General features: G+C 39.0%; 1 protein-coding gene and 1 long non-coding RNA gene across 3 annotated transcripts; one reads left to right on the top strand and one right to left on the bottom strand.

Moving 5' to 3' along the window:
* LOC126604930 (histidine kinase 1-like) lies at window positions 1-6,050 on the top strand. 2 transcript variants are annotated; one of them, XM_050272256.1, is made up of 13 exons: window positions 1-548; window positions 805-1,047; window positions 1,144-1,944; window positions 2,164-2,411; window positions 2,600-2,759; window positions 2,852-2,978; window positions 3,069-3,158; window positions 3,255-3,449; window positions 3,554-3,623; window positions 3,698-3,740; window positions 4,010-4,150; window positions 4,258-5,427; window positions 5,693-6,050. In XM_050272256.1, the coding sequence occupies exons 1-13, from the start codon at window positions 357-359 to the stop codon at window positions 5,906-5,908; spliced, it is 3,696 nt and encodes a 1,231-aa protein (XP_050128213.1). In that variant the 5' UTR covers window positions 1-356; the 3' UTR covers window positions 5,909-6,050. The 2 variants fall into 2 exon arrangements, with proteins under 2 accessions (XP_050128213.1, XP_050128214.1); XM_050272257.1 differs by having other exon boundaries at window positions 2-548; window positions 1,147-1,944.
* Window positions 6,051-11,719: 5,669 nt separating this feature from the next.
* On the bottom strand, window positions 11,720-12,647 carry LOC126604929 (uncharacterized). The gene is made up of 3 exons (XR_007616788.1): window positions 12,010-12,647; window positions 11,840-11,908; window positions 11,720-11,738 (listed from the first exon to the last, which is right to left on the bottom strand). It is a non-coding gene; the product is annotated as an uncharacterized LOC126604929 (long non-coding RNA).

Below are 12,647 nucleotides of genomic sequence, written 5' to 3'. Positions count from 1 at the left end.
AATGTCTGCTTCTGCCTTAAACAACTGGATGGGTTGCCCTAGATCCAAAAAGCACCACCAGAGCCAGCAGTCAGAATTTGGGCAAAAGCACTATTGAAAAAAGCAGATTTTAGAGAGATGTGGCATTGATGCTCTGGATGATGAAGGAATAAAAACCACTCACAAGAACTTCCCACTCACTACGCAATTGCATTAAGCAGAAAGTGCTGTGACTCAAGAAACCAGTACATTTTATAATCCCACCCACTCCAACAGCTCTCTCTCTCTCTCTCTCTCTCTCTCTCTCTCTCTCTCTCTCTCTCTAAGTCTGCATGATTTGTTAAGTTTCATGTGATAGTGCTCATGAATATTCAGCAATGGCAACTCCTCTAGGAAAAGTGTTCGATAAAATTTCAGGTTTTGCCACACCTTGGAGAAAGAACAGTACTACAACTCCTCGGGGCAGAAGAATCTTTCATAGGGATGTTGAAAGAGACCAGTTCCAGTATGGAAATGCTCACTGCCTCTCCTCCTACTACAGCGTCTTTGTCGCCCGCCTTGCCATCATGGTTAGTACAAATCAGTCACATGATATTGAAAACATGATCAATATGTAAAGCTTGATGTTAGTTAGAAGGACAGCGCCACTCACTTCTTCGTTTCGTTGAAAAACCTTGTTTATTACCTGCAAATTACAGCTTGACATGTGTACATAGATTATTCTGTTTGCACTTTTAATGCGCAAAACTGTGATTTGCAAGGCGGAGGAGCAACTTGGCGTACGGATTACACATTACCTTACTATATTGATGATTTTTAATGCAGGTTATGCTAGCCATTTTGATAGGGCTACTTACCATACTGACATGGCATTTCACAAGGATCTACACTGCAAAATCTCTAAGCAACTTAGCGTACGGGCTTCGCTACGAACTTCTGCAACGTCCAATTTTAAGGATGTGGAACATCTTGAATTCCACAGCTGAGATAACAGCAGCACAGGTTAAGCTCTCGGAGTATGTGATCAAACGGAACAGCAACCCTACTAGTCAAGCAGAACAAGTTGAGGTTGATTAATTGTTAAGCCATTTTTCGTGTTCTTGTAAATTTGATTCGAGACTGTTCAGCAATGTTCTTGATTTGATACATTTTTCCTACTCTTAGCAGCTATATGCCTCGATGAGGGCTGTGACGTGGGCAATGTTTGTGAGTCGGAAGGCTCTGAATGCAATCACTATAAATTACAGAAATGGTTTTGTCCAGGCATTCCACAGAGACCACAGGAGCAACAACACATACTATATCTACTCTGATCTCGCAAACTATTCGATCAGCGCAAGTGGTGTGTACGATGCTAATATGCTGTCAACACATCAGGAGTGGAGTGATCAGTCCATACACGGCAACATTTCTGCAAAATGGTACCGCGAGCCACTTGACCCAGTCACAGGGGAGAAGACAGGGAAAGCAACCCAAATTCAGCCGGATGACCTCATCAACATTGCAGGGCTGTCACAAGTGCCGGATGGTGTGGCAACGTGGCACGTGGCAGTGAGCAAGTACTCGGATTCACCACTGCTTTCAGCTGCGCTGGCAGTTTCTGACCCTTTAAATAAAAGCATAGTGGCAGTTGTGGGTGTTACTACAGCTCTGTACAGTGTAGGGCAGCTGATGAAAGAGCTTGTAGAGTTTCACAGTGGACATATTTATTTAACTTCTCAGGAAGGTTACTTGCTTGCTACGTCAACAAATGCTCCTCTTTTGAGGAACTCGACGAGAGGCCCTAAGCTCATGATGGCTGTTGATTCTGAGGATCACATCATACACGCAGGAGCGGAGTGGTTACAGCGAGCCTATGGTGACAATTTTCCTCCTAGTCATGAGATTCATGTTGAGAATGCCAGGCTTGGAAACCAGCAGTATTACATCGACTCGTTTTTTCTGAAGTTAAAGAAACTTCCTCTGGTAAGCTTTTTCCAAACACCAACTGTTTTCAACTTGTATTTAACCACCTGGATGGACATTTGTTTGGGGTTTTATCACAAAAGGCGTCAGTGATATTAGTAGCGTAATTACTCACTTATATACTGTATTTTAATTTGTCAAGTTTCCAATGTGGGATTATGAAGAATACAGTTGTCTAGAACATTTAAGAAATAAACTATATCGTTACGCTTTGTGCAGGTAGGAGTTATCATCATTCCGAGAAAATATATAATGGGAAAGGTAGATGAAAGAGCGTTGAAAACGTTGGTTATACTGATATCTGCATCCTTATGCATTCTGGTGATTGGATGTGTTTGTATTTTCATACTCACAAATGGAGTTTCAAAGGAAATGAAACTGAGGGCAGAGCTGATAAGTCACCTTGATGCAAGAAGAAGGGCCGAGGCATCTAGCAACTACAAAAGCCAATTTCTAGCCAATATGAGGTAGAATCGAGATTTCATTACACGCCAATCACATTAATGCCATGTTAAGTTACAAGCCCACGCTATCTTGGCCTAGGAAGTAACCCTGCCCCCATGCGCCCGAGTTTGATCCCCTCTTTATAGTTAGAGTAGTTTAAAATATTGCCTTGTGAGCTAATTCAACTGTCTGTCACTTTGTTGTATTGCAGTCATGAACTGAGGACGCCAATGGCGGCAGTGATTGGGCTGCTGGACATTCTGATCAGTGATGATTGCCTTACAAATGAGCAATACTCCACAGTTACTCAGATCAGAAAATGCTCGACCGCTCTACTTCGGCTTCTCAACAACATATTAGATCTCAGCAAGGTGAGACATAAAGACATCGCACCGTTTAACCAGAAAAGAAACTAATGACTGGCTAATATGAAAGAAAAAATTGATGCTGGAATATGTTGCAGGTTGAATCTGGAAAACTGGTGTTGGAAGAAGCCGAGTTTGATCTGGGAAGAGAACTCGAGGGGCTCTTCGACATGTTCTCTGTGCAGTGCAATAAGCACAATGTGGAGACTGTTTTAGATCTCTCTGGTATTATTAAACAGAAATGCTTAGTATTTGATTACCAGTCATTCTATTTTTTTCGTCAAAATTTTATTTGATCGATCTTTTATTTTTCAGATGATATGCCGAAATTAGTTCGAGGGGACTCTGCAAGAGTTGTTCAAATATTTGCTAATCTAATCAGTAACTCTATCAAGTTCACCACATGTAAGTAAAACTTCCATACTATACCCATTTCGCTTAGCTCTGTTTTATACAACTTTTCTTGTATTTTGTATGAAGAATTGCGACAAATGTTTGCAGCGGGTCACGTTATACTTAGAGGATCGTGTGAGAACTTGAACACTTCCGGTGACACCAGGAGAATCCTTCATGATCAGAAAAATTTGCCACCGTCTCATAAGGCAAAGCTGAAGCAAGGCAACCATGTTAAAAATGCTCCCAAGAAAGACAACAACAAAATGGTTCTTTGGTTCGAAGTTGATGACACTGGTTGCGGTATGCAACGGAGAACCTTATTTCAAGCACACACAAAAACTCACTCGGAAAACGTTTTTTCCCATGATAACTTGCGTCATTTATCCGTTTACTATATTTTCCAGGAATTGATCCGAGTAAATGGGAATCTGTTTTTGAAAGCTTTGAGCAAGCTGATCCCTCAACAACTCGAACGTAAGTAAATCAAGCAACTTCCACTGTCCTGTGGTTTTTCCCGGCATGCTTATCTCTGTTATCTTGTTTTTCAGACATGGTGGAACTGGACTTGGACTGTGCATTGTACGAACATTGGTGAGTTAACAATTTCTAAGTATGTAGAGTAGTCATGAATGTCAAAGTAAATTACATTTCATAATCACATTCCACGAACACCGAAACACAAAGATTATCCGAGTTTTGTGTAAGTTATGACCTTTGAACAATCACATTATCAGCTGCAAGCTTGAAAATTTTCCAGTTGTAATCAGTTTTCACTCGGACATGCAACAATGTTATGCTATTCTGCATCTTCTCCATGTTTCCTTTTTACGCTTCAAATAATTGTATACTGGTGATGGCAGGTTAACAAGATGGGTGGAGAAATCAAGGTTGTGAAGAAGGACGGGCAGGGTACTTTAATGCAATTTTACTTGGTTCTCAATACGCCTGCAGATGGCACGGAGCAACATTGTCAAGTAGATTTTGCAAAACAAAATGTAGTGGTAAGTTAACTTTCTTTTGGATTTTCAGGTTATCCGAAACCAGAAACTGAGACGTTTATATGGATTTCTTGTACTTAGGTACTAATAATGATTGAATGTGAATGCAGGTGCTGCTTGCACTACACGGCAGCATGGGGAGACTGATTATGTCCCAGTGGTTACGGAAAAATGGAGTGTTCACTTTGGCAACATCTGAGTGGAATGAACTGACACAAATTCTTCGAGAACTCTTTCATAGCAGGAATTCATCTCTTAAAAACAGCTTTGAAACACAGTATTCGCTGAGTGAATCTCTGAGAGGTGAAATACGAAACACATATGACATGAGGAACCCAGCTTTTCTCATGGTTGTCGATATAGGGCTGCTTGACTTGAGCACAGATATATGGAAGGAACAGCTTAACTTCCTTGACAAGTACTCGGGCAAAGCAAAGTTTGCATGGATACTGAATCATGATACATCCAACGCCGTGAAGATGGAGCTCCGAAGAAAAGGGTATATTTTGATGGTTAATAAACCGCTGTACAAGGCGAAAATGGTTCATATTTTGGAAGCTGTGATGAAAGAGAGAAATCTTGAAACGCAGAGTAGAAATGCAAATGGTTTGAGAACTACCACGAAAGAAGGTGACTTGCATGAATGCCTTGAGATTGATTCTATTCACTTCGATGTTGTCTTCAGCTCTGATGATTCTGATATATCCGAAAAGAACAACTCTAATTCTGAAAACACCTTTCATGACGAAGAAAAACAAAGAGACGGGATCATGAAACCCAGTTCATCGCAGTACCAAGAGGTTAACAGCTGCTTAGTTGAACTCACGCGCGTATGCTCGAAAGACAATAATTCAAGGAAAGAAGACATGGAAGACACAGAACATAAAGTAATGAGCAGTACTAGTCAAGCATCCCATGCAACAGAACCTCAATGCGAAAACTCAAAATTTCAAGAACAGAGTTCGATCACCAGCAGTTCTAAAGAGAATGGTAGTTCGTATACAAGTAGGGCGATGAATCAACAAAAATCTCTTGAAGGCGTGCGCATTCTTCTTGCAGAAGATACACCGGTACTGCAGAGAGTTGCAACCATAATGCTCGAAAAAATGGGGGCTACTGTGATTGCTGTGGCTGATGGACTGCAGGCAGTAGATGCTCTGAACTGTATGATCACTGCAGAAGATCGTAGAAGTGAATTTCACTCGAAAGACGGAGATACGAATTCAGATAATCAAAGTTGGGGTTTCCGTCCATTCGACTTGATTCTAATGGATTGTCAGGTAAGAATCAGAACTCAAAAAACAATTCATATCTATTTTTCTTAAGCTCTTAAAATCTCGTTTTTTCGGCATTACATTATTCACGATGGAAGAATTACATATAGAAAAAGAAAAAGGACTAAACCCTACTACTTAGTACTGAAGAACCCCTAAACCCTATACAAATCCGGAGCACTGTAAATATAACAATTTGTTTCTTAAACATACATCACGTCGTGTCATGAGTCATGAAGTTGATGAACTTGTGTGTGTTTATGTGAACCAGATGCCGAAGATGGACGGTTATGAAGCAACGAAAGCAATCAGGAAATCGGAGGAGGGGACGGATTCACACATTCCGATCGTTGCCCTAACGGCTCATGCAATGTCATCGGATGAAGCAAAGTGCTTGGAGGTGGGGATGGATGCTTATTTAACAAAGCCAATTGACTACAAGTTGATGGTGTCTACCATTCTTTCACTCACTAGAACCACAGCCTAATTAACTTTTCAACATATCAGGCGAAAATGTAAGCAAATTTTGGCAAAGTTTGCTTAGGCAGACAGATAACCTGTAAATTAGAGATGTATAATCCACTTGTCCTCCTAATTATGCAGACTAAAATGTCACATATGCCCCAATAGCTTCTTGTGTTTTGCTTGTTTGGCTCTGAGAATATGAGAAGAGCAAGGTCTTCTTTTGCTAAATCCTACCCAAAAGAAAGAAAATAGCATTTTGCAGGCTAATTAGGCCAAAGTTAATTACATTTTGCAGAGTAAGTAGGCCACAGTTCACCCAAATCTGGCGAAGCTACCTGAGAGGGTACAAGACCAATTCGAAAACCAAACTGAAACCGAACCAAATGTGTAAAACCGAACTGAATCAAAATTGGTTGGTTCAGTTTCGATTTTTATAGTTCAGAAATCAACTCGAACTGAACCGAATTAAAAATATATTAATTGTTGCAGTCCTATTAGATTAGGAATTTGATTGTGTAAATTCTAGTATATCTTGGAATATCCCTTATATTTCTATTAGGAGTAGATTACCCATTAAATGTTGTAATCCTAAAGGGAAAAGTTTTTACCTATCCTACTACTATAAATAAAGGCATAATGGAGTGGAATAACATACATCCACAATTACACATCTCTCTTTCTCTCTACTATTGCCGCACCTTCCCTCTCTCTCTCTGGCTTTTATAATTGTTCAGTAAATTATGCCTACAACACGGTATCAGCACGCTCTTAACGCTACGCTAAAGAGAGTTTATTCTTCAATCAGGGGAGTATTACGTTTTAATCATTCTTTTTATGATTAATTTATTATTTTATTGGATTGATATACATGCTATTGATTCAATTTAATTTTTCTATGTTGAACGTGATACAACGCATTAGAGATGCAATTCCGGCTTTCCGAGAAGAATCTTCTACAAATTCAAAGGCTTTTATTGTTTTCTACCAATCAGGTACGCTTAAAATAAAGTAAGATATTTGACACAACCTTGAAGCATGAAAACATTCCCCATGATACATGAACCCCCCCTATGTTTATATTTTCCTTCCGATATATATATATATATATATATATATATATATATATATATATATATATATTGTATATGTTTCATATATTTGTCAATATATATATTTGTTTCATGCATTACGCAATTATAAAATCGCTATGTGGAATTTGTGAGTCAAAGAATCGAAATAAAATAGAAGCATGATTTTTTTTTTTTTTTTTTTTTTGGTTCTGAAACCCTAGAAATCGAAAAGAAAGAAAGAAAAGAAAAAAGCCCAAAATCGCAACCAGGCCACGGCTGGAAGCCTTGACTCGCCAAACTAGTTGAGCCTACAGCTCTTGAAACTTGGGCTCTCGGCTAACTTTTTTTTGGCCCACAAAATAGGACTAAGTCCTTGGTATTGGGCTTCACACCCACGACCTTTGACCAAAAAGCTAGCGCATGTTGGGCTTTTCACAACACACAGCCCGCGTCACAATTGCAAGCCTACAACTTGCTTCATACGCTGGGCTGCAATCAGCTTTCCCAAACCCACTAGCACCTATTTGGGCTGTCGTGTAGCCGTGGCTTACCCTTTACAGCATGTTGCAGGCCGTGCATCTCATATCCATCCAACAAGTGTTGGGCTGTGGTTTTCTCGGCCCAAAAGCCATTTTCAGCTTGTTTTTTCTTTTCAACCCACATTTTTGGTGCCCTACTCACAGCACCCAAGCCCAATGTTATTGGGCTATGGATTTTTGAATCCAATGCTAATTTTTGGCATTTTAAATCATTTTAACCCAAACGTTATTATTATTTTTTTTTGCTTCTACAATTGACCCCGAATAGTCTCGATTTATTGAATTAATTAAAAGTGACATGCAGTCCATTAATCTGATAATGAATCCAAAATTATTGACCTGAATATCACTTTTGGACATTAACGATTCAATATTTTATTTCTTTTCTTTGAACCGTTGACTTACTTTCGTAGTCCCGAAACACTCACACTTGAGTTCCCAAAGAACCTTAAATCCACTACACTTAGTTGTATATTGCATTCTGTGTTCTTACAGGAACCTCTCTTTTATGAACTAAATGTTCATAAACTAAATTGAACCTGTAGTTTCAAATTTAGTGCCTTTGAAACCTGAAATTTTCATAAAACAATACACCCATGAAAATCCGACGTTTTTCATGAAAACCATGTCTTAGAACTCAAATGTTCTAACTTTGATGCTCATAGATGATTCATTCCCATAGCACCAATCACAATCTTGTTCCCTCCAATTCAGTGGATCGTCGAACCGTCACAAGTTCGATTTCCTGGTTTGGAAGTTTCTAAGAGAAACCACTTAATGTGGGGTACAAGACGTGAATCTCCACTTGACTATCATGAAGCTGAGAAAACATTGAAGCCAACAATGGCAAATAAGAGCTGAATAAGCCTCCACCATGATCTTCATTCGAAGACTTATACCCAAAGCATTACAAACGGAAGTACCTCTTGAACGAAGATTCCATGGCTCTTTGGCTCGCCCCTACGGACTGTCTAATCATGAAAGATATTGCCTGAAGCACATCATGATTACGTCCATGAATGAGTACAATTTTGAAGTTTATAAATCGGATCAAATTTTGCCTAAAGAATACTTTTCTCATCCTTCCATGTTTCTAACTCGCCCATGACGCAGCAGTGTAGAAAACGAAAGTTTACCACATTTTCAGATCTGATTAGTACCACAAACATATGGTAAAATTAGGGCCGGCCAAGGTGTGGCATCATGCCCGAAGCATGATCCTTGGCACCTAAGACCTAAAACTTAAGAATAAGGGATAATATTCCCAAACCTCAACCTTTGCAGAATCTACTTCTGTATCGATGGAATAAATCATTGGTTATGCACCTGTTCGTGCCCTTACCAATACCGTTGAGGAGTACCATTCTAGTAGTCAATATGTGAGACTAATTTTGCTCAATCGAACACCGTTGGAAGAGCAGAATTTTGACATGGATGGCCTTATTGGCCGAATCCCCTTAGTAAACTATTTACTTTGTGAACATTTTTCCATGTTCTTGGATTCAAGTTTGGTGTATGTTTTACTTATGGATAATCGTATTGATATTGTCCTCGAATATGAGTTAATTGAATCATGTTTATTAATACATGTAACCGATTCAATTAAACATATGATTAGGTATGAATGTGGGAAAGTTAGTTGTCTGGATGAATGTGTACTACGCACACTAACTTTACACCTAAATCACATCTCTAACAACGACTTCAGGTCTATCCAACATGATTAAGAGCATTGGCACGCTCCTCGTTGTATGAATGGTACTGAATCACCATTTAAGGGACCTTAAATTCTCCCTGACGTTGAGTTTTTAAGGATATTCGAGATGACAATGATCATAAATGAAACCACTGAAGAACATATAGTGAAATATCTTTGCACCACCTCCAAAAATGAGCCTGAAGCTTTAATTTTGGGCTAATGGGCTGTCCCCCAACTGAGGCATACGCCATATGTGGCCGGCCTGGAGCTGGATGATTGAGCAGTTTACTTGCTTTGGCATGACCTTTTGGGACACTTAGGTCGAACAATGATGCTACAACGCATCTCCTTACCCGAAGTAAGGACCTTATACTTACACGCACACTCATGCTCATTAAGGAAATTGATTTTCTATATCATTCCTCGCAAAGATATGACACGACTCTCTTTTCACAGTGGATTTAAGGGAATATATGTGGACTCATCCAAAATACGGACCATATAAATACTTATGATTTTGGTTGATGAATCGACAAACTGGTCACATGTTTGTCCACACACATTGCTGCTAAACCTCATGGCTGATTAAGGGTTCACCACCCCTACTTATCTCATAAGGTTCGGGAGACTGGATAATGCCAGAGAGTTTATATCGACAATTTTCGATAAAGTATTGCATGTCGTTTTGGGTTTATAATTGAACATCGAATTCCCATGATTCACCCCAAATAGCCTCGCCTAGTGATCATAAAGCGCAATTTAAATTATCGCCCGAATTTGGGTAAACGTACCAAGTTTTTAGTTTCTGCCTAGGGCTATGCAATCCTTGTACGTAGTTATGTTGGTCCGCCTTGAGGCACATTGCCACCCAACCTATATGACGTTATAGTTGGTTACTGGGTACAAACCTAACGATTTTCGTATTTACGCATTTGGGTATGCATTCCATATGCCAAGTTGTGCCGCCACAACGTACCACTATGGGTCTTCAACGAATGATGTGTATCTTTTGTCGATAATGATTCTTCTTCACACTAGCTCTTTTAGAGCCTTTGCACGCGATCTCTTTACAGCTTATTTGCGGGTTGTCAATTTAATGAGACAGTCTTCCATCCCTTAAGGGGAAATAAGAACGTCAATGTTTCTGGAGAATAACCCGAATTTGAGTAGACGTTGCTCACTATGTCTCATCTCGATCCCCATACCACACAAGTGTGATAAGTAAGTGCGATAAATTCTAGATTTCAGAATGTCGCTCCAGTGACGAGATCATAAACCAATTGCAAACATGCCCGCAAGGATAGACGTACTTAACGGACGTCAAGTCAACATCCCTGGAGGGTGTGCCACCCTTGTTAGACGGTTTGGAAGCTCATTTTGGACGGTCCGGTACATTGGCGGATAACCAAACAATCTGTCTTGGTTTGGAGCATGACAAATCATTTGGTTCGTAGGATTCACTTTCCTAGAAGAGGAAGGCACGACACAAAATGAATCTACACTTGATCGTTGTCTCAAATCATTTCCATCTCATGAGATTAATCCGAATTTCTCCCGAAACTTAAAGTTCTTGGTCCAGTATACTAGTTTGGATAAGCTAATGGAATTGAAATGAGATTATCATCGATGATGTTTTCACTTATATGGTAGCTACCGACATAAATGAAAAGCGACGATATCGAACCGTGTTCCGTTGATTAAGTGATAACGTAGAACTGATTGGACAACTAAAGTTACAATCCAGGTCAAATTCCTTACCAAAGTGTGTATTGGACCTGTCGTTCCTACACTATCCAAGGTAACCTTATTGTGTTACAAGCAAGGAGGAAAAAATCGATAATATCGGCGAAATATCACCGATATTATCGTTTTTTTGAAGTTCCGAAATTTTTTTAACTTTCCAACCTATTTTCGTCAAAATATCGCGATATTATCAATAATATCGATAATTTCACGATATTTTCGAAATTATCGACAATATCACGATATTTTATTAAAAAAATACTTAAATATGTTGAGAAAACTCAACACATAGTTAACTTGATCATGGCCCAAAGGCCAAACAAGTTTTGGTTATCTCACCAGAGGAGTGTGAGTTTTATAGGAAAAATTCATTGCTCACTTCCTTGCATGGGCGATGTGGGACTCGCCCAATGGGGGAAAAAATCAAAATTTCGGCCGAAATTTTACACCCACTTTAAACGGCCATAACTTTGTCAAAACTCAACGAAATCAAGCAAGACAAAAACGAAAGTTGTATCCCTCGAAGAGATGAAGAGAATGGTACCTCACACGATGTCTTAATCGTAGTGGTTTGGCCGGAAAATGCCTCGAAAATCACTGAGGTCGCTGAGGTCGTAGGAAACTGGGTAAGATTCAAATGAGTATAACTTTTTCAATACGCAACGAAATTGAGTGAAACAAAAAGAAAAGTTGTAGCCCTCGAAGAGACGAAGAGAATGGTACCTCACACGATGTCTGAATCGTAGTGGTTTGGCCTGAAAATTCCTCGAAAGTCACTGAGGTCGCTGAGGTCGTCGGAAACTGGGTAAGATTCAAATGAGTATAACTTTTTCAATACGCAACGAAATTGAGTGAAACAAAAAGGAAAGTTGTAGCCCTCGAAGAGACGAAGAAAATGGTACCTCACACGACGTCTGACTCGTTGTGGTTTGGCCGGAAATTGCCTCGAAATCTACTGAGGTCGCCGGAAACTGGGTAAGATTCAAATGAGTATAACTTTTTCAATACGCAACGAAATTGAGTGAAACAAAAAGGAAAGTTGTAGCCCTCGAAGAGACGAAGAGATTGATACCTTGCACGTCAGCCAAAATTCAATTGACACACTCCTAGCTTCCAAAATTCAATACTTTTACTTTATATCAAGTTGAAAAAACATAATCGGCATCCAAATTAAAGTTTAATCTTATTCAATGTATTGATTTTCAATCGTTAATTGATATACTATAATTTGGAACTTCAACGCCTAGACGCATGCTTATGTGTAAGAAATTTAAATTGTCAAATTCGGCACATTATTCTTCATCATTTTATTCACTTCCCTTTTTTTTTTTTTAATATCCTAAATAAAACCTCCAAATATTGTACTAATTAATTATATATAAATGATTATGGTGTGTTTAAACTTCTTTCATTAATTACTACATATTTTCTACACTCACAATGTTTGCCAGCTCGCTATATAATCAACTTAAATCAGTTAAATCCATCATGCAATGCATTTCCTTCCAATTTTTTGTGATAAACTAATAGATAATTGACTAAATAAACATCCTACAAAGTTTCATTAAAAATTTCCAAGTTTTTCTTACAATTTCCGTGGTTTCCATGTAATTTTTATCGATATCGATATTATCCCGATATTTCCATCGATATTTCCGTGTTTTCGGACTACCGATATTTCCGATATTACCGATATTTTCTTCCTTGGTT

This window comes from Malus sylvestris, chromosome 15, assembly GCF_916048215.2.
Source record: "Malus sylvestris chromosome 15, drMalSylv7.2, whole genome shotgun sequence".
NCBI classification, from domain to species: Eukaryota; Viridiplantae; Streptophyta; class Magnoliopsida; order Rosales; family Rosaceae; genus Malus; species Malus sylvestris.
This window is presented reverse-complemented; position numbering and strand designations above follow the sequence as displayed.